The sequence below is a fragment of the Podarcis erhardii genome (genome assembly GCF_964252035.2).
Source record: "Podarcis erhardii genome assembly, chromosome: 3".
In the NCBI taxonomy this organism is placed as follows: domain Eukaryota; kingdom Metazoa; phylum Chordata; class Lepidosauria; order Squamata; family Lacertidae; genus Podarcis; species Podarcis erhardii.
The window spans coordinates 231,328-253,548 of NC_138507.1; the positions used below are offsets into that span (position 1 = coordinate 231,328).

At 46.5% G+C, this 22,221-nt stretch overlaps 1 protein-coding gene and 1 long non-coding RNA gene across 5 annotated transcripts in view; one reads left to right on the forward strand and one right to left on the reverse strand.

Annotated features, from left to right (window-relative positions):
- The window catches only part of COL4A1 (collagen type IV alpha 1 chain), a 183,476-nt gene that overhangs the window by 65,348 nt on the left and 95,907 nt on the right, over positions 1 to 22,221 (reverse strand). For all 4 annotated transcript variants that reach the window (XM_081855451.1, XM_081855453.1, XM_081855452.1 and 1 more), the window contains exons 30-36: positions 14,287 to 14,437; positions 13,138 to 13,251; positions 12,225 to 12,392; positions 9,338 to 9,427; positions 8,064 to 8,216; positions 349 to 447; positions 90 to 179 (exon numbers count right to left, since the gene is read on the reverse strand). In XM_081855451.1, the coding sequence (XP_081711577.1) occupies positions 90 to 179; positions 349 to 447; positions 8,064 to 8,216; positions 9,338 to 9,427; positions 12,225 to 12,392; positions 13,138 to 13,251; positions 14,287 to 14,437 (865 nt within the window). The remainder of the gene's footprint in view (positions 1 to 89; positions 180 to 348; positions 448 to 8,063; positions 8,217 to 9,337; positions 9,428 to 12,224; positions 12,393 to 13,137; positions 13,252 to 14,286; positions 14,438 to 22,221) is intronic.
- Positions 1 to 22,221, forward strand: part of LOC309338478 — a 118,164-nt gene that overhangs the window by 13,773 nt on the left and 82,170 nt on the right. The gene's annotated exons all lie outside the window — the stretch shown is intronic.

Sequence of the window (22,221 nt, forward strand, 5' to 3'; positions counted from 1 at the left end):
TGTTAAAACTAATCTGAACATTTTGGTTACTGGGAAATGGGAGGGAAGTTAGCTGATGTATAATTCCAAATAGCCAAAGTTAATATTACCTGGGAGACCCATTTCTCCCATGGACCCCTTCTGTCCAGGAGCTCCTGGTTCACCCTGGTATCCTGGAGGGCCTTGGTCCCCTTTTGGCCCTAAAATGGAAAGGGGATATTAAAAAATATACTGAACTACATGACTCATTAAAATACAATGTAAAGGTGCCTGCTAGATTATGAAAGAGCCCAGCAATGCTATAAAAGTAGAACTGTAATTAGTAGTCACACGCAGAGGCTTCACATTAGTGAAGTCAGGGTTTCATACCTGCTTGTCCAGGTAGACCAGGCTCCCCATCCTTCCCTGGCATTCCTGGTGTGCCAGGATCCCCTGCAGTTCCCTTCTCTCCTAATGGTCCCAGTTGTCCTAGAAAGCATAAAAATGTTGCTTTGTGTCATGGTTCTCTTTCTACCACATCTGAAGTATGTGAGAATCACTCTGAGAATAGCATGACAAATCAGTTGATATAAATTTAATTATTCTACTGTAATAAATAAATAAATCAAGAGTTTATACAGAATATATAACTGAACTACAGCTTGACTTCATTAGGATTTAAATCTAAATTTCAGTTTTCAACACTAATTTGTTGTTGTTTAGTCGTTTAGTCGTGTCCGACTCTTCGTGACCCCATGGACCAGAGCACGCCTGAGCAACAAAACATGTGAAATGGCAGCAGGGGCACAAGTATCTCTAAGTATGTCCAAGGTGCCTTTTTCTCATTTTTAATGGATTCAGGAAGTGGGAGCTTTTAGACAAGGAACACATAGAGCGGAATATCTTATATAGAGAGGATAAAAACATGAATGGCCTGACTTTTTGAAATAAAAAGCAATTATTTCATTATATTCTCCCTTGTTATATGTCTTGTTTCCCAGGATTTGCAACATAAAAGGTTTTTAATTGATTTTAACATATTATTTATTATAGTGTAACCCACCTTGAGACTGCTTTGGCAAGTAGCATATTTTAACAAAAACACATTTTCATAAGCTGGGAGAAGTGATCAGTAAGTATGTCTTATCCATTTCTATATACATCTATATACAGCCCTTGGTTTCTTGGGAAAGGTATACTTAAATACCTTTTTCAGCTCATTATATATCATTTCCCAGAAGGCCTTAACCTTAGGGCAAGTCCACCAGAGGTGAAAGAATGTTCCTTCAGTTTCCTTACATTTCCAACACTTATTATCTGACAGGTGATATATTTTTGCTAGCTTGACTGGGGTCATGTACCACCTATATATCATTTTCATAATATTTTCTTTCAAGGCATTACATGCCGTAAACTTCATACCGGTGGTCCATAACTTTTCCCAGTCAGCAAACATAATATTATACCCAATGTCCTGTGCCCACTTTATCATAGCTGATTTAACCGTTTCATCCTGTGTATTCCACCTCAGCAGACTCTGAAACATTTTAAAAGCAGTTCTATGGATCTGGAAAGAGGTAAAATGGAAATTTGATTATCTGTAACGTCACCCTCCCCAGGGATCCTGGAGGGCAGTAACGAGACTGGGATGGCTTTTCCCACCGGTCGGTCAGGCAGGGTGAGGATCCTCAGAGCAGTCTTGCCGCGTGACTGGGGCGCTTGGCTCTCTCCGGCTCCCCTTCCCGGGAGTTGCGCAGGGCGGCATTCAGTCGCTGCGTGGGGAAGACAGGCGGGGCGAGAGGGAGGGAGCCGATCGCAGCTGCCCAGCGCGAAGCCGGCGAGCCCGATCCCGAGTCCGATCCAGCGGCAGAAGCAGCGGCAAGCGGACAGGGAGGCCACTCAGTCTCCGTCCCTTTCGCACTCGCTCGGCGCGGGTTGCGCGGAGCAAAAGGCATCCGCGCCGTGCCGGGCAGCGAGAGACTCTTGATGGAATGAGGAGAAGCCGTAGGACAGGGACCAGAGCGGCAGCCGGAGGCAGGGTAAGTCCCTCCAAGAGGACGGTTCTCATCTGGCTTTTCCTGGGGTAGAGGAAGCTCCGGGGCTCTTAAAATAGATAAGGAACCCCTCAAAAGCACAAGCAGGTGGCAAGGCAAATTAAGCGGAAAAGAAAGAGATCACCATTCTCGCCGTCTTCTGCCTCCTCCACCCCTCCTGCGCATCTCCTTCCAGCGCCTATGCCACGTCTCCCCACCCGAGGGAGTGCAAGAAAGGCAGCAAACGTCCAAGGACTTGGGATGGGCGAGGAATAGGACTCAGGGCCAGCAAGTGGTGGGCGCCCTGGACATTTTCTCCGATTTTGAGCCCTTATCAGCCTCAGATGAAAGGAAAAAGGCAAGCTGACTGAAGAAGAGTTGAAAGTGTCACCCCTGAAGGGAAGGTATTCAATCAGAAGTCAGGAGAGTCCTGGAACTCCCTGAGGAACAACCCATGGAAACAGGCAAATGCTCCAGCGGCAACCAAAGGAGCCAAGTCTACCTTTCCAGATGGACAGCAGTGTTTGGCTACCCTGCCTTTTCCAGACTTATTCCAAGAGCTGTGGAATGCTGAATGGAAAACAGGGGGACGACACAAACCACAGACATTTCCAAATCAGGGCTTTGCTGTTTGGCCTCAAATCTTCTCGGAGAGTCTTCTGCAAACTCCTAGTTGCTCTGGTGTGTATGGACTTTGGGAGTATGGCTGTACTCCTGCTTAGATGATAACCTGATACGAGGCCCATCAAGGGAGCAATGTGAAATGTACTCTCAAAACAACCTCTCCTGCTTCCGATCACTGGGTTGCTGTGCGATGAATGCACCAACAGAGAATTGGCCTTCAGGTCTGCTATATGCATTCCCACCATGGTCCCTGCTGCCCAAGGTCCGACTGCTGAGGGCGGAAGAAGTGGTGGTGACATCCTATTGGCCACACAGGCCTCCCCCATCTGTCCAGGGTGCTTCCCAGCCAAAGGGTTAAATTTATCTATCTATCTATCTATTGTCAAAGATAATACAGTGGTACCTCGGGATGCGAATGGGATCCGTTCTGGAGTCCCGTTCGCATCCTGAAGCGAACACAACCTGTGTCTGTGGGTCGCGTTTTGCTGCTTCCGCACATGCACGTGACATCATTTTGACTGCCTGCGCACGTGGCGAAACCCGGAAGTAACACGCTCCATTACTTCTGGGTCGTGGCGGAGCGCAACCCAAAAATACTTAACTTGAAGCACATTTATCCTGAGGTATGACTGTACAGGATACAGGATGCACACCAATCTAGTGTCTGGGCAGGTACAGTTCCCCACAAATAACTGGCCCCCTCTCCCAAATCAAACTTTAGCCCCCTTCCCCCAGGGCACACTCATCAGCATACTGCCAGTCCGTGTGCCAGCATCCCTTCTGCATCTGCTTCATTAGAAGGATCTTCTTCAGGGACCATTTGTTCACTACCACCCAGAACTAGTCCATGAGGCAGCCACACTAATATAAGATGGGGGACACCTGACTTCCGGGTTCTGGTAATGAGATATGTCGGCTTCCTTTAGAAGAAATTGAACAATTTGGTAAAGTGGCAGGATTTTTATTAAATAGGAAAAAACCTAAAGTTATAGCAAAAAATATGGATCAAGCTACGGCAGAAGTAAAGCAACAACAAATAGGTATTGAAGTAGCGAAAAAAGTAAAATACTTCGGAATATGGCTAACCCCCAAAAATATTGATTTGTTCCAGAACAATTATATACCAGTATGGAATGGAATTAAGAAAGATTTGGAGGTGTGGGGAAGGTTGAAACTATCCTTTTGGGGCAGAATTTCAACAATTAAGATGTGTGTACTCCCAAAGATGTTATTTTTATTTCAGATGATTCCGATACTTAAGGGGACAATGATCTTTAAAGCGTGGCAAAGAGTGATTTCAAGATATATCTGGCAGGGCAAAAAGCCAAGAATTCAATATAAGTTATTAACAGATGCAAAAGAAAGAGGAGGCTTTGCTCTGCCAGACTTGAAACTTTACTATGAAGCATCATGTCTCTGTTGGTTAAAAGAATGGATAAAACTAAAGAATACAAAATTATTGGATTTAGAAGGATTTGATAACAGATTTGGGTGGCACGCGTACTTATGGTTGGAGAAAAAGAAGAGTCATAGAGCTTTTGAAAACCACATCTTCCGAAGATCGTTAATTGAAGTATCGGATAGATATAAAAATTTATTGGAATCAGGAATTCCACACTGGTTGTCCCCACTAGAGGTTATGAGTGTTAAGAAAACTAATATGAGAGGGAACTGGATCACTTGTGGAGAATTGGTGGTTAAAGAGGGAGAGAAATGGAAAATGAGGCCATACGAACAAGTAAAAGAATATGTATTTGATTGGTTGCACTACTATCAGATAAATGATATGTTTAAAAAAGAGTTGAAAGAGAAGGGTTATATAGAAAAAGACTCAAAATTTCAAACAGAAATTGTGAATAATGATTGTAAGATAATCTCTAAAATGTATAAAATGTTATTGGAATGGTATACGATGGATGAGGAAGTTAAGTCGGTAATGATTCACTGGGCCAGAGATTTTGGTTACAATATATATTTTGAAAACTGGGCTAAAGTATGGAATGATAACCTGAAGTTTACAGCATGCACCACCTTAAAGGAAAATAAAACAAATTCCTTCCAGTAGCACCTTAAAGACCAACTAAGTCAGTTCTTGGTATGAGCTTTCGTGTGCATGCACACTTCTTCAGATCTGAAGAAGTGTGCATGCACACGAAAGCTCATACCAAGAACTGACTTAGTTGGTCTTTAAAGTGCTACTGGAAGGAATTTGTTTTGTTTTGACTATGGCAGACCAACACGGCTACCTATCTGTAACTTAAAGGAAAATGTTATCAAAATGGTATATAGATGGTACATTACACCTGTTAAATTAGCAAAAATGTTTAAAATTTGTAATAAGTGTTGGAAATGTAAAGAGAAAGGAGGAACATTTTTTCACATGTGGTGGGAATGCAAGAAAGTAAGGGGGTTTTGGGAGATGATATATAGTGAGTTAAAGAAGATGTTGAAATATAATTTTGAAAAGAAACCAGAAGCCTTTCTTTTAGGAATGACAAGAAATTAAATAAATAGAAAGGATCATAAGCTCTTTCAGTATGCAACTACTGCAGCGAGAATATTGATGGCCCAAAAATGGAAGCAGGAAGAATTACCGACGCTTGAAGAATGGAGAATGAAGTTAACGGACTATGCAGAACTGGACAAACTAACTGGAAAAATAAGATATCAACGAGATCACAAGTTCATTGAGGATTGGGGAAAATTTTCTGAGTATTTGAAAAGTGTATGTGATGAGCAAACAACGCTAGTGGGTTTTAAAGAAGCTTTGTGAAAGAATAAGGAATATTGCAAGAATGCAAATATGTTTGTAAAGGTATCTTAAAAGGCGATATTAATTTTGGGAATGCATAGATAATAAATTCAAATACAGATGATTGTCAGAGAAGCTGAGGGAAGTCCAAAAGAGAAAAATATGTTAATTGGGTATTGTTAATTGGAGATATTTGTGTAAAACTTAATAAAAAAATATTTTTTTAAAAAAGAGAGAGATGTTGGCTTCCCAAGAGATCGGATAGCCAGTCGTGCCAGTAATTCCCCTGAGGGTAAATGAGGGTAATTAACCCTGACTACCCTACCCCAGAGTGGGGGGGCTGCGCCACCTGCAAACCGTCCATTATCTGCACTCCGCAACAAGATGCGGAGGCAGGGATGCTGGGTGATGCCTAAGGCACGAATTTGGCAACCCTCCAAACCCTCTCATCAGCCGGGAGTCCCTGTTTCCTAAAAATTAAAAGATTTGGCAAAAAAACAGGCATGTTCTGAATGGAAAGCGTTAAAAGAAAAATCTGCTAAACTATACAAAATTGGCAGAGCAAGATCAGATATGGTTAGAACAGCTCGTGCTGAGAAGGAAGATGGTGACGGTAAAAGCTCTGACGCAGTAAGAAAAAGGATATCATCAGAAAAAGCCTCCTTCAATGGGGGGAGATTGGAGATTTTTTTATTGGAATTTCAAAAGGGGTGTACTTTAAAGAGGATGCATTTACTTGCATGGAATATTGCATACAGTTACATACAGTTTGAGAAGAGAGTGGCGGTGAACTCTGGATGCCTGCCAGCTGTCTGAGCGCCCCGGAGAGCTGATGTGGGTTTTTACAGGGAAACTGCAACTATCTTTGTGTGACTTACTGATTGCCAAGTACACCCCTACAGTACATTTGAAACACCAAAGATTAAAGACAGTGAGAAGTCGCTAATTAATTTCAACCCTGGATGGAAGCCCAGAGCCTATTAGAACAACAATCAGCAGAAAAAGGAGGGGTCATTTTGTGCTTCAAAATATTAAGACTGAGAGCAATGTGGAAAAAGCCCCCTGCATGATTATAGAAATAAGGAATGGTCAAATAAAACAAGATAGTGAGTTATACCAGCGGCTGACTGATCGAGAGAGGAGATTGTCAATATCAGGATTGGAAAATTGTGAAGTAATAAAGAAGATAGCAGAAAAATAAAGGATGGGCATTTAGCTTTTGAAATCCAGAACATGGGAAGTCCCATTGAAATTAATTAATTTGGATAATATAATTGGCTGTATTGTTTTTTGTTTTTGAATGTGGAAAGGTCTGGTTTGATTTGTTACTAATATGTGTGGTTTTTTAAAACTGGAAAATGTATAAAAATTATTTACAAAAAAATAATAATAAGATGGGGGACACCTGGCCAACTAGTAGTACATGTGAAAAGGATCTGGGGGGCACAAGCTTATCATGAGTCAACACTGTGATGCAGCAGCAAGAAAAGCTAATGCTATTTTAGGCTGCCTCAACAGAAGTTGAGTGTCCCGATCAGGGAAAGTCATTGTACCACTCTATTCTGCCTTGGTCAGACGACATCTGAAATACTGTGTCCAGTTCTAGGCACCACAATTTAAGATGGATAGAAGTGTGCGTACAATAGGACAACTAGGATGATCAAGGATCTGGAAACCTGAAGGAGCCTGGGTATGTTTAGCCTGGAAAAGGGGAGACTGAGATGATAGCCATCTTCTAATAACTTAAGGGTTGTCACATGCAAGACGGAACAAGCTTGTTTTCTCCTGCTCCGGAGGGCAGGACTAGAACCAATGAATTCAAGGTACAAGAGAGGAGATTCTAGCTAAATATCAGGAATAACTTTCTGATGTTAAGTGCTGTTTGACAGTGGAAAAAGACTCCACTGGAGGGTGGCAGACAGTCCTTTCTCAGAAGTTTTTAAGCAGATGTTGGATGGCCCTCTGTCATGGATGCTTTATTGGAGATTCCTGCATTGCAGGCGCCTAGACTAGATGACCCTCAGGTCTACAATTCTATGGTTCAGTGAAGTCTAGAAGAGCCTTTTTCAGGTCTGAGGGAATAAAATAATGACCACCATTGAAAACTATAACTTTTTGTGCTGGTCACCTTTCCTCACCCTGCAAGTGTCCCTTGGAATGGGACACTCTGGGAAATTTAAAACTTCAAACAGCTCAAATAACTTTCTCTGATAAACCTGAAAATATTTGGCCACTTTTAAAAACTGATTTTTATTAAAGTTTTCACAATAAAATAAAAAATCTAGAACAAATAGAATTAAAAAGACAAGAGAGGATAGGAGAACAAGAAAATAAATAAAAAGGGGGGGGGACATAGAGATAAAACACGAAAGAGGAAAAAAACACCCTTCTGATTCTCTGTCTGATTTTTATCAGAAAAGGATGATTTAAGACATTCAGTCCATGTTAGTATGCATCTTCTTCACTTTCTGTTAGACCATATGCAAAGATAAGAAGAGGGTTTTTTGCTGGTAAAGGAGGGTAGCTGATGCTAGCAAACCTCCTTGAGGTTCTTTTTTATTCTTTATTCTGCAGGATCCTTATTCTGGTTTTTGAGACAAGCCAAACACTAAGGAAGGGGGTTCAGTGCATCAGAATGTGTTCAAAATAGAAGAGAAGTTACATGCAAAAGGCAGATGCTATTTAATTTTACAGACCTTTACTTCCTTTATCTCCTTTTTGGCCTTTCATGCTTTCCATGTCTACATGATCCATTTTCCCTGGCTCTCCTCGTAGACCAGCTTCACCCTTTTCACCCTTTGAGCCAGGATCACCTCTGAGCCCCACAGCTCCAGGAAAACCCCTGTCACCTGCAAAAAGCATGTGTTAGTTGAGCACAATTAAGCCTTCATGAATAAGGATATTTTCCCTCCCAGAGCACAGAAAAAACATTCTCAAACCCTCCAAAGAGGCTTGTACATAGAAATGCACAATCAGATTGAAACAGGATTTACTTCCAAGATTTGCACAGTGACAGAAAAAGGCAATCAGTTCTACAAGTACTGAATTCAGGAACAGGTTGCGAAGCAAAATTTGGGAGAGCAATTATGTGGCATCAGGCAGTGGCGGAGCTTCATGCTTCGGCACCGGGGGGGGGAGAGCGGGGGGGCTGGCGCGTGTCCTGGGGGCGTGGCACACCACCTGCGAGGATGCCCAGGGGTGGGGAACTTTTTCCAGCTGGCAAGCTGGTTCCTGGTGTAAGGCAATTTTCCTTTGTGATTCTGCAAAGTAAGATCCAAACAGAGCTTGAGGTCAGTGCTGGTCAGCTGATAGGCCTTCAAGCTCTGCTTTGGCAGGAGTCAGGTGCACTATGAGGAAGCTCATGAGGAACTCTGCAGCTCAGCCTGTTAAGTTGTGGGCGAACATATCAGACGACACAGCGATTCTTCAAACAGCTCTTCTTTATTCTGAGGCCAGAACTGAACTAAACTGAAGGGCTCAGTCAGCCTGCTTATATAGAGCTCCAGTACCTTGTTACTGTAACAACTTTCTAAAACTTTCCAATCACTGAACGTCACTTTCGATCCTTCATTTGCATACAAACTATCCAATCACTGAATGTCACTTTCGATCCTTCATTTACATAACTATCTACAGTATCCCCCTGCTGGCCCAGGGTGAGAACTTCAGTACATAACACAGCCAATCCCAGCAAGTTTGCTGTTACAGCCTCCTTTGCCAAGGAAAAATCCAGAGCATACTTAAAAGATCCCGATTGCTTGTTGGCAGCCAAGACTCTTACCTGTCCCACACCTAACATCACAGATGACGTCAGTTGTGGAGCAGGAGGGTATTCTGTGACAAAGTGGCCTCCCTGGCCAAAGGGGCATAAGCTGGACCTAACCAGGCCTGTGGACTAGAGTTTCCTCACTCCTGAATTAAACCAAAGGCCTGACTTCACTTGGCCAGTTAAGCTACAAATTGCTCTTACCTTTTTCACCTGGAGCTCCAGAAGATCCTGAAGGACCAGGAGGACCCTGGCTTCCAGGTGTGCCCATAACTCCCATTTCTCCTTTGATTCCTAAACCCAAATTGGAACAACTGTTTACATTTCTGTGACTTTTCTAATACATTGCAATTTCACTCTAATAGTTCTGCCTAGAAGGCTTTATTGCTGAGCTCAGACCAGTTCCATGCATCTATGTGACAATCATCTTAGCTATGTGTTCTATTCCCAGTAAATATTGCATGAACTCATACACTGACATATTAAAAATAAAATAATGATTTTTGCTGTGATATTGTTTTATCATTCTATTGCTTAGTACTAATGTGGGATTTGTGTCAGCATCACATAGGTAGGTCTAGACATACTTAAGACAATTTGGGTAATGAGTTACTTTTTCATTTATAGTTTCTTTCTCATAAGTGTGTTGGTAGTTACAAAAAGATAAATAACACACATATGTGATTTGTTAGCTACCCTTCACTGTAAGGCTTGGTTACAGCAAAATACCAAAAAAATAGGTTTAAAATTGGGGCTTGTCTTATACACGGGTAGTGCTGTGGGGTGTTTTCTTAATTTGGAGTACCCCAAAATAGGGGGCATCTTATACAAGGGGGCATCTTATACATGGAAAAATACAGCAATTGTACAATTTGAAAACAAGTAAAACAGTTTGTAAAGAATTACAAAAACAAGTAAAAAAAACAACCTGAAGCGAAAACAGCACAATATAAGTTAAGCATAACAGAAGAGGTGGGTCCCACAAAAACACCTTTCAGAAATGTGCATCTTAAGCATATGCCAGAAAATACATACTGAAGATATTAGCAAGAATTCTGCAGAGAGGACCATTTAGGGGCTGCCACACAGAAAGCCCTCTCCCAGGCTGCCATTCTCCACACCTCTGAAGGTGGATGAAGGTGTTTTTTTAAAAAAGAAAACATAAGCTTATTTCTGGGTTTTATTGTTTGCTGCATACCGTATTTTTCTCCCTGTAAGACGTACCGGCCCACAAGATGCACTTATTTTTTTGGGGGGGGGAATAAGGGGGGGGAATTATTTTCCCCCCCGAGCCCCAAAGAGCAAAGAAGCCAAGACAGTGAGCGGGATGGATCCCGCTCACTGTCCTGGCTTCGTTTTTAGCCTCAGGGCGGGGGTCCGAGAGCAATGGCAAAGTTGCGTGCAGCTTTGCCATCGCTCCCGGAGCTTGCAGGGCTGGGGAAGCCCAAGCTTCACCCGACCCCAGCCCCCAGAATGGGTCCGGGAGCGATGGCGAGGTTGTGCTTGCGGGGCTGGGGCTTCCCCTGTCCCTAGCCCCCAGAATGGGTCCGTGAGCGATGGCGAGGTTCTGCAACCTCGCCATTGCTCCCGGAGCTTGCTTGCGGGGCTGGGAGCTGGGGGCGGGGGAAGCCCGAGCTTCCCCCGACCCCAGCCCCCAGAACAGGCTGTTGCCCGCAAGCCTTACGTGCCCGGGGGGGGGGACTCCCCCTGGGCGTGCAAGGTTTGTGGACACCCGCGCGAAGCACGGGGCGTCCTCCGGAGGGCGCCCCGTGCTTCGGGCTGCAGGCTGCCGCCCGCAAGCCTTGCGAGCCTGCGGGAACTCCCGCCGGGCTCGCAAGGCTTATAGATAGCTTCCTGAAGCCTGGAGAGCGAGAGGGGTCGGTGCGCACCGACGCCTCTCGCTCTCCAGGCTTCAGTGAAAGCCTGCATTCGCCCCATAGGACGCACACACATTTCCCCTTCATTTTTGAAGGGGGAAAAGTGTGTCCTATAGGGCGAAAAATACGGTATTTATTGGGTTAAATTGTATTTTGAATAGTTTTATTTTCTTTATCTAGATTAAAACCATATGCTTTCTTGTTTTAAATGACCTGAACATTGAATGGCAGGATATAAACTATTCAACCAACAGAATGAACCAATATAATTGAAAATATGATTTGTTTGAACTTTCATTTGTATGGGATGCTGAGTGTGCTTATACAGTGGTGCCTTGCAAGACGAAAAGAATCCGTTCCGCGAGTCTCTTCGTCTTGCGGTTTTTTCGTCTTGCGAAGCAAGCCCATTAGCGGCTTAGCGCTATTAGTGGCTTAGCGGATCAGCTGATAAGCGGCTTAGCGGATCAGCTGATAAGCTGCTTAGCGGCGTAGCGGATCAGCTGATAAGCGGCTTAGTGGCTTAGAAAAAAAGGGGAAAGGGAAAAAACCCCGCAGGAACTCGCAAGACATTTTCGTCTTGCGAAGCAAGCCCATAGGAAATTCATTTTGCGAAGCACCTCCAAAACGGAAAACCCTTTCGTCTAGCGGGTTTTCCGTCTTGCGAGGCATTCGTCTTGCGGGGCACCACTGTAGTTCCATTGGGATGTGAAGTTTTTACTGAATTTGCCACTTCTTACATGACATTCAGGTTCTAGGATGCCTGCTTTAGATCAGAAATGTAGAAAGTAACTACAAAGAACAGGCATAAATGCAAGGTTTTCCCCACTCATATTTATGAATTACATAAGCAGGGTCAGGGAAGTAGCCAGTGTAAAATGGACTACTGTGAATGTACATCACTTGAAAACAGCTTAAAATTTCAAGGGCACTTCACTCTGAAACCCTTTGACAACATCCTAATTGCTCTTTGTTTTTCGTGGATTTTTTTTTTGGTCAGGAATGCATTTCTTTTTCAAGCATAATCAAGATACTCAGTACTTTGTATCCCTTTGTATTTTTGAAATGAAAGTGCTCTAAACAAAGGAGAAAAAGTACAGAGTTCTATTTCCTTCTTTCTCATGATACTCCTTATAGAACCACATGTTTCACTCTGTAAAAGAGAGGATAATATGACAGACAATAAATAGTCACTGGAAGGAAGGAAGAATGTGTACCTGGGGCACCAGGGCGCCCTTCTTGTCCTTGTGGGCCAGGCAGCCCTGGCAGCCCTTGTAATCCTGGCAGCCCCGGAGATCCTTGGCTACCTTTATCTCCTTTGGACCCTGGCATGTCTAGCCCAGGAACACCCGGGTAGCCTCTTTCCCCTTTGCTTCCTGGAGGTCCTGCAGTAATAAAGAGAAAATGATACAAAGTGGCTCTTGATAATAAAATGTCCAACACAAGTAAGAACAAATGACACATGGCTCAAAAATGTGGATGGGGGAATCCTTGCATTTGGATTAATGGTTCTACCCTATTCATTTTTGTTCTCCTGCTACTATTCATGTCAGGTTACTGATGAAAGTTAAGAACCTTATAATGCAACAATTATTGCAAACAAACAAAAAAAAATTGTACAAACTTTCATTATTCAAGAAATAATAATGAAACAAAACTTGACTTTTCCTAAATGAAATCTTCTGTCAAATTTGAATGTATTGTTTTAGAAGAATACTAAGACTGCAACCCTGTACACAGTTTCCACTGAATTTCTTCGGTGATCATTTCTGGCCAAGTAAGATAGTTTTCCATGAACAGTGAGTCCGTAAGTCACTGTGGAGGTCAATTCTGGAGGGCTAAGGACTACTGCAATACTATAACTTCATGCATGTCTACTCAGACATAAGCTGCACATTGTTGAATGCGACTTACCCTCATAGGAGGAGCACATAAACATTCTAAAATCAATCTTCTGCAGTTTTATTCTGATTGCTGACAAAACTCAGAAACATAAATATACACACAGTTCCTTAAAAAGAGAATTGCACAGTGCACATCCAAATGAATGTATTTTGTTTAAATGTATGTTACACTGTACATCTTACAAACATAAATGGAAAGGGAACAAATACAAAAGGAACAATTTACCTATTGGTCCCGGAGGACCAGATTGTCCTGGAACCCCAGGAGGGCCAGGAGGGCCTATTCCTGGTAAACCGGGGGAGCCCTGTGGACCTGGTATTCCAGAAGGACCAGGGTCACCTAAGTGGAAAATCAAACAGTGGTAGCAAGTTAACTTGGGTATTACTAGTTACAGGTAGGTAGCCATATTGGTCTGCAGTAGTCGAAACAAAATAAAAAAATTCTTTCCAATAGCACCTTAGAGAACAACTAAGTTTGTTATTGGTATGAGCTTTCGTGTGCATGCACACTTCTTTAGATACTAATTATTACTAATTAGTATACTACTTATTACTAATTAGAAAGATTATTTGCCTTTGACTCTTTACCCGCTGCTTTTCAGGAGAAGAAACGGTTAAGGAGTAAGCCCTACACAAATCTGGAGTAGAGCCCCTAAGGTGGTTGGATGGCACCTTGTACCCCTCCTCCTGGCAACTTCTGCAGCCAAGCTGGTACCAAACACCTTGCTCTGCTTTCCTTTGGACCATAGCAGTGAGACCAAGATCTCCATACACTCAGGTCCTCCATATACACTGACCAGGCTTGCACCCCAGGGAGGTTACTTTTGTACTGCAAACACAGCAAAAACAATGCAGGAGCTACTGGTCTCTGCAGCCACAGTAGGTGCTTTTTCAGCAGTTTGTCTTCACCCCAGAGATGCACTCCATTGTATCTTGAGAGAGACGAATGTCAACAACAACTCTTTGTAGAATGAATGAGTGAATTATTTATTTCATTTATGAAATGCTTCCCATGAGGTATCCCAAGTGATTTACAATACTCCATATAACCCCAATGTCACTAACACTAAAACCTTACAAACATTTATTTGGGAGTCCCTTTTAATTTAATGGAACCTACAACTGAGTAAATCTATTGTATAGGGCCAACATGGTGCTTCCATTGTTGTATTTTGAAAATCAAATGGGAGAAAAGACTTCCCTGAAGTGAAGAAAGGAGAAATAACAAGGAAAGATTGAGAGTAATGTGGGAAATAAATGAGGTATAAGGCCACCCAGGTTATGTTTGGCCATAAATGTCACCTAATGTGAATTATTGACGCAGGGGGAAAACCCTGCATCATAACAATTTAGCTAGTAATGGCAAAAAGCTTACCATGGGATCCTGGCTGGCCAGTCACACCTGGAAATCCTTTTTCTCCTGGTATGCCAGGTAAGCCTCGATCACCTTTTGATCCAGGAAGGCCATCTCGTCCTTGTGGACCAGGAAAACCTTTAGGGCCTGGGAGACCTAATCCAGGTTCACCCTTAACGTATTAGAATAATCAGACATTAATAAAATGAAAGCAAGCATCCCATCAACAAATAAGGACAACACTGCAATCCAGAGAGGATTCTTACACAATCTGTCTTTAATACCATAGACCATGGTGTCCTGGATCAAGTGGTGTGTAGGAAGGGCACTGGAGGCACAGTTCCTCCTTGCATGGTTGAGTCCAGTGAGTAGCAAGAGGAGAGTGTTCTTTGGCTCCATGGCACTTGTTCTGTGGGGTTATGCAGGGCACTATTTAGTCTCTACTGCTATTTTACAGTGGTGGATGAGAGACAACAAACTGAGTCTGAATCCTGAGAAGATGGAAGCTCTGTGAGCAGGTGATTCCTGGGTCTGGAATAGTTGGACTAGTTGCCCATTCCAGATGGGATTGCACTTCTTAAAGAACAGGGACACAACTTGTGGGGAGGTCCATCTTTGTCATTAGAGGCCCAAGTGACCTAGGACTACATTTACCAGCCCCATTTTGTATGCCACCTATAGATGAATCTGAATTGGGATAACCTAGCCGCTGCAGTCCAGGCATGGCTATCCATGACAATGGATTACTGCAATGTGCTCTATGTGGGGCTGCCCTTGGGCCTGCTCTGGAAGCTCCACCTAGTGCAGAATGCAGCTGTGAGGCTGCATGATGGGGGTAAATTCCATCAACATATTTTTGTAAACCACTTTGAGGGTTTTCTCTCTCTTTTTACAATTAAGCAGTGACCTCTGCTAAACATTTACACCATCTGGCTATATTTTACTGAGCCAGGTCCATGTTTCTTGTGTAAAGTCCCAAATGACTTGGGTGCACGATACCTTATGGCCTGACAAGAGTTATATCTTGGTTCGATTACTGAGATAATCCAGTGGAGCACTGCTACTTGTCCCCCCTTTACAGAGGCTTGACTGCATTCAGCTAGAAACTGAGCATCTAGTCTAGCCATTTCTATGCAGTGGAAAACTCTTCCATCAAAGATTCAGCAGGCCTCCTTGTTACTGACTTTCAGATGTCTCTTTAAAACCTTTTTATGCTGACAAGCTTATGCAGCTTTTAAAAACTTTCTTGTTTTGAATTACTATTTTGTATTGTTTTTATGTTGTTTTATTGTCAACTCACAACTTGCACAGGGGTCATGTTCCAGGCATAGCATGTAAAGCCAAAATGGTATATTGTCACCCCCAATGGAACACCCAACGGTTCTTACCCCACCCCAAGCAAAGGGCCATCTGACATCTCAGAAGAGTCTCCCAGAGTCAGTAAGCAAGGTGGAGAGTTTAAAAGCTCTTTTGGCACCAGGAAAACCTGGTGTAAAAGCTTTAAAGCTTTCCATGTGTTTCATTTGTGCCAAAATACAACAAATATAAATCAATAAATATTATTTAGGGGATCTTACAGCAACATTTAATTCAAATGCTAATATGCCAAAAAGCAAAGTACTTGGGCATTTGGATTACCCCCCAAAATATAAACCTATTCCAGGATAACTATACAAAAACTTGGTTGAACATTAAAAAAAACCACACAAAAAAATCCACACCTTGAAACCTGGAGTAGGCTGAAGCTTTCATTTCTGGGGATTTCCACTATAAAGATGAATGTCCTCACCAAATTAATATTTTTATTTCAAATGATCCTAATACTGGGTGAAGCAGGCTGCCTCAAGACATGACAAAATGAGATCTCCAAGTTTTTATGGGAAGGGAGAAGACCCAGAATCAAACACCTAATTTTAATTGATATAAAGGACAGAGGAGGCTTTTCCCTAACCGATCTGAAATTATACTATGAGGCAGCCTGCTTCACTTGGTTAAGGTAAAGGTAAAGGTACCCCTGCCCGTACGGGCCAGTCTTGACAGACTCTAGGGTTGTGCACTCATCTCACTCTAGAGGCCGGGAGCCAGCGCTGTCCGCAGACACTTCCGGGTCACGTGGCTCCCGCCACACCCGCACTCCCCCATCGTTGGGGTGCGTTCGGGAAAAGCCAGAAGCCATGGCCGACCAGGCAGCTGTGCTGGTGGCATTGGCCCAGGAGAACCAGGCCTTGACTCACACCGTGCAACAGCTCAGTGATGCGGTTATGGCACTTCAGCAGCGGTTGGACGCCCTACCGGCTCCTGTGACCGATGTCCCAGCTCCAGGCAAGTACCCAGTGGCCTTGCCAGAGAAATTTGATGGGGCCCCGGCCAGCTTTCCCATGTTCCTCGCCCAGACCAAGTTGTATATTCAGGGGCGAGCCCGGAACTTCCCTAGCGACCGCACCAAGGTGCACTTTTCGATCAGTTTGTTAAAGGACCAGGCGGCCAAGTGGGCGTTGCCGCTGCTCAGGCAAGACTCCCCCTTGCTGACAGACTATATGGGGTTTTGCAACCATTTGGAGGCTGTGTTTGGCAACCCCCAGAAGGAGAGTCAGGCCAACCGGGCAATTAGGCGTTTGAAACAGGGCAAGTCCACTGCAGCCGCCTACACCATGGAATTTCGGCTGTTGGCGCAAGACTTGTCTTGGAATGACTCTGCACTTCGGGACCAGTATCTTGAGGGGCTTTCGGATGAGATACTGGACCAGCTGGCCATGATGGATCGTCCCACCACGCTGGACGCCCTTATTCAGCGGAGCCTGCAGATAGACGATCGGTTGGAGGACGGGACTGCCAGCACCCCCGGCTCCTGGCTCCAGTCCTTCCCAGCAGGTCCACGCCCACAGCCAAGTTGCCGGACGAGCCAATGCAGCTCGGGGCTGCGCGACCTCGCCTCTCCCCCTCGGAGAAGATGCGGCGTCGGGAGGGGAACTTGTGTCTTTACTGCGGTGGGAGTGGACATTACGCCCGATCCTGTCCTGAGAAGATGCCAGTCGCAGGAAAACCTCAGTAGCCGAAGGCCCTAGCAACCTGGGGTCCCAAACCATGCAAGAGGGGCCCTCACCAGTGGAATTGCGACATCTCATGGTTCCGGTGCATCTCTACCCTCCAGGTGGGCCCTGGATAGACCCACCCTCTGGTAGATTCGGGGGCAACCCGCTCCTATATGGACGCTGCCTTTGCCGCTCATCATCAGGTGCCACTTCAGAACAAGCCAGAACTGGTACAGGTGGAGGCAATTGACGGACGGCTCCTGCGTTCGGGTGCTGTCACTTGGGAGACCCAGCCCTTGGTCCTGTGTCTCCAGCAGCACTGGGAGGTGCGAACCTTGGACATTGCCTCCATGCCCCGGTTCTCCCTGGTGCTCGGGATGGACTGGCTAGAGGCTCACAATGTTCAGATTGACTGGGTCAATCGGATGGTGCACTTCCCAGCCCCATGTCCCCATGCTCGGTCCGAGATGCTAGCAGCCGCACCCACTGAGGAGGCTGCATCTACGCTGCCCGCCGAGTACCCGGACTACCAAGACGTGTTTGAGCAACGGGGGGCAGACCAGCTGCCGCCGCATCGGTCTTTTGACTGTGGCATAGACCTCCAGCCCGGAGCGCCCTTGCCGGTGAGTCACTTAAACTCTCTAACAGAGCCAGAGTGTGAGGCTTTGCAGGACTTTTTGCGCAAGAACCTGGAGCGTGGTTTCATTAGGCCTTCTACCTCGCCCACCGCTGCGCCAGTGCTCTTTGTTAAGAAGAAATGTGGGGAGCTCTGCCTTTGCCATGATTACCGGGCCCTGAACAAAATTACCATCCCGGACCGGTACCCCTTGCCCCTTATTTCGGAGTTGCTGGAGCGGGTGCGAGGGGCGCAGGTGTTCACCAAGCTAGACCTCCAGGGGGCCTACAATTTAATTCGGATCCGAGCCGGGGATGAGTGGAAGACAGCATTCAGGACCCGGTACGGGCAGTTCGAATACCTGGTTATGCCCTTCGGATTGTGCAACGTGCCTGCTGTGTTCCAACGGTACATCAACCACGTGTTCCAGGACTTGCTAGACAAGTACGTGGTGGTGTACTTGGATGACATTCTGGTTTTCTCCCTTGACCGGGCTCGCCACGAGGGTCATGTCCGGACTGTGCTGCAGCACTTGTGGGAGCACCGTCTGTATGCAAAGCTCAGCAAGTGCGAGTTCCATCAGCAGTCAGTGGACTTCCTTGGTCTCCAGATGGGGTGCAGATGGATCCTGGGAAGGTGGCAGTGGTTCGGGAATGGGCGACACCTCGGAACCGCAAGGACCTACAGCGATTCCTGGGGTTCGCCAACTATTACCGGACCTTCATTGCAGATTATGCTCATCGCACCACCCCGTTGACCCGGCTACTGCACCCCAAGATGCCGTTTTCCTGGGACAAGGAGGCAGAGGAGGCATTTCAGGGGTTGAAGGCCTGTTTCCAGAGAGCGCCGATCTTGCAACATCCTGATCCCTCTCGTCCCTTTGTGGTAGAGACCGACGCCTCCAGTACGGCTCTCGGTGCCGTCTTGTCTCAGCAGTACGGACCTGAAGCGCCACTCTTACCCTGCGCCTACTATTCCCGCCAGCTCCTTCCAGCGGAGCGTAACTATACTGTGTGGGAGCGGGAACTAAGTGGCCTTTGAGGTCTGGCACCACCATCTTGAGGGGGCACGACACCCGGTGGAGGTGAGAACCGACCACCGGAACCTGGAGTACCTCCAGACTACCCACAAGCTGAACCAAAGGCAGATCCGGTGGGCGTTGTTCTTTTCCCGGTTCCAGTTCCGGATCTGCTACATCCCTAGCTCCCAAAACCAGAAGGCAGATGCCCTGTCCCGGAAACCTGAAGACAACGCAGACACGGTACAGCAAGCAGTACCCACCACGATCTTACCACCGGCTGCATTCCTGGCCACCCAGGAGGCTGAGCCACTGCAGGCTCGGGTGCTGGAACAGCAGCGGGTCGACGCTTGGGCCCAGGAATGACTCTGGGAACTGGCCAAAGGGTCATGCCCTCAGTATCCAGGGCTGGTCTTGCATCAGGGCCTTCTTCTGCACCACGGTCGCCTATACATCCCGCCAGGGCCACTGCAGGCTGAGGTTCTCCAGATGCCCCATGATGCCCCAGCCGCGGGACACTTTGGGTGGTATCGGACCACCCATCTGGTAAGCCGTGAGTTTTGGTGGCCCCGCCTGAAGGCTGACGTGGCTCGCTACGTCGCTGGTTGTGATGTCTGCTGGCGGGCCAAGGGCCCTACCGGGCGACCCCCCGGCCTTCTTCAACCGTTGCCGGTTCCACCATGTCCTTGGCACACGGTTTCTCTGGACTTTGTAGTGGACTTACCCCCGTCTTGTGGCTGCACCTGCCTTCTAGTTTTCTCCGACCACTTCACTAAGATGGTGCACTGTGCCCCCTGCCCATCCGTACCCTCAGCTAAGGAAACCGCTCAGCTGTATCTTCAGCATGTCTTCCACCTGCATGGCCTACCTGAGCATGTGGTGTCCGACCGGGGCGTTCAGTTCACATCCCGGTTCTGGCGAGCTTTGCACCAGGCCCTTGGGACAGAGGTCTGTCTCTCATCAGCCTACCACCCACAGACCGATGGCCAGACGGAACGGGCGAACGCGGTGCTGGAGCAGTACCTCCGGTGTTACTGCAGCTACCAGCAGGATGACTGGGTCGACCACCTAGCATTGGCAGAGTTCGCTTACAACAACACAGTGAATGCGTCCACCCAGCAGACCCCGTTCCAGGCCAGTTACGGTTTTCATCCACGGCTGTTTTCGGATGTGCTGCCGGCATCCGCGGTCCCTGCGGTGACAGTGGCTTCAGGAGCTCCAGTCCCAGCAACAGCTATTGATGGAGCAACTGCGCCAGGCCAAGGAGGCGTACAAGGCCCAGGCCGACCGCCACCGCCAGGTGGGGCCGGAAGTCCACATCAGTGACCTTGTATGGCTCTCCACTCGCCACCTCCACCCTTCTCGACCTTCGCGGAAGCTGGACGCCTGTTTCAACGGCCCGTTTCCTATCGTGGACCAGGTCTCGCCTGTGGCATTCCTTCTCCGGTTGCCCACAACCCTGAAGGTTCACCCGGTATTCCACAGGTCCCTTCTAGTCCGGTGGCCCCACCCAACGAGTTCCACCCGAACCATCACTGTCTGCAGCCAGTTTTGGTTCGGGGGAGCCTGAGGTGGAACGCATTCTGGACCCCCGATACCGCAAGGGAAAGCTGCAGTGTCTCATAGACTGGAAGGGGTATGGACCGGAGGACCTTTCCTGGGAACCAGCAGCCGACATCCACACGCCTGCCTCCAAGATTTCCATGCGGCGTACCCCAGCAAGCCGGGTCCAGACCCTCGATTGAGGGGGGGGCCTGGGAGGGGGGTTTGGTGTGATGGCCTGGGATTCCAATTCAGAGGCTGAACCAGAGGAATCCCAGCCTGCACAGGAGTCCCCGCCTCCAGGGCCGGCTGAACTGGGGCAGGGCCTTGATTCTGAAGCGCCTGCACCTGTGCCGGATCCTCAGGAGCAGGCACCAGGTGATTCCACTCTGGCTCCAGAGGTGGTTGAGGACTCAGTGCCTGCAGGTGAGTCTCCCCCTGGGCCCAGTAACCCTTCAGCCTCTACAGAATTGCAGAGGCTCAGGGCAGAGAGGCGAAGGGAACTGTTTTTTCCCAGGAGGAGTGTTCGCCTTAAGGCCAGGTGAGGCGGGTCTCCTGGGGGCCGGGACCGCCCCTGGCCTCAGAGAAGATAAAGGCCAGTCAGCCCGGTCCCAGGTTGCGGGAGCAACGTCGATGAAGAGCTGTTTCGGCCAGCATCCAGTCCTGTTCCTCCAGTGTTCCTGTCCCCGCCCAGCTTCCTGCTTCGGACCTCGCCCCGCTCCTTCGGAACTGTTTCCAGGCTATTGACCCAGGACCAGACTTTGACTACGCCAACGGTAACCTTCCCCCCGGGACCAGCACAGGTGCTTTCGAACTGCTAGGTGGGCAGGAGCTGGGACCGAACGATGGGAGCTCACCCCGCCACGGGGATTCGAACCGCAGACCATGCGATTGGCAAGTCGTAGGCGCTGAGGTTTTACCCACAGCACCACCCGCCACTTGGTTAAAGGAGTGGTGTATTTTGCAAGACCTGGACCTCCTAGACTTGGAGGGTTTTGATAATCGATGGGGATGGCACGCATACCTAATTTATGGGACAGCCAAAATACACAGAAATTTTACAGATCATATGATCAGGAAATTTATTAGAACCCAAAGTCCCATGGTGGACATCTCTAACAGAAGCCTCTGCAGTGAAAAGGAGAAATCTGGCCTACATATAAAATACTCTTAAAGAAAGAAGACAACCAAATAAAACTAAAAAGCTTTGAGGAACTAAGAGAGTATATTTCCGATTGGTTACAATACCATCAAATATTTGAGAAATTTAAATCTAATAAACAAAAGGGTTTTGCAACAGAAATTTCAAGATTTGAATCTGAGCTAGTAAATTCCAAAAGCAAAGCCCTCTCTAAAATGTACAGCAGCCATGGTCAAGTGGTCGCAAGACTTCGGGTATGCAATAACTATGTCCCAACGGGAAATTTTTGGAAAAATAATTGGAAGTTCACAGCTTGTTGTACCCTAAGAGAGAATTTTTTAAAAAATGCAATATCAATGATATTTAATGCCCTGGAAGATGTATAAGAGTGTCCTAAGCGACAGCTGGAGATGTGGAGAAAAGCCAGGCACTTTTTACCACATGTGGTGGCAATGCAAAGAAAATTAAGGCGTTTGGGGAAGACATCCACTTAGAATTGCAAAGAATGTTAAACATCTCCTTCGATAGAAAACCAGAAGCTTATCTTCTGGGAATTACAGGTTTGGACACTCCTTTTTTTTTATATATATAAAAAAAGGATATATTT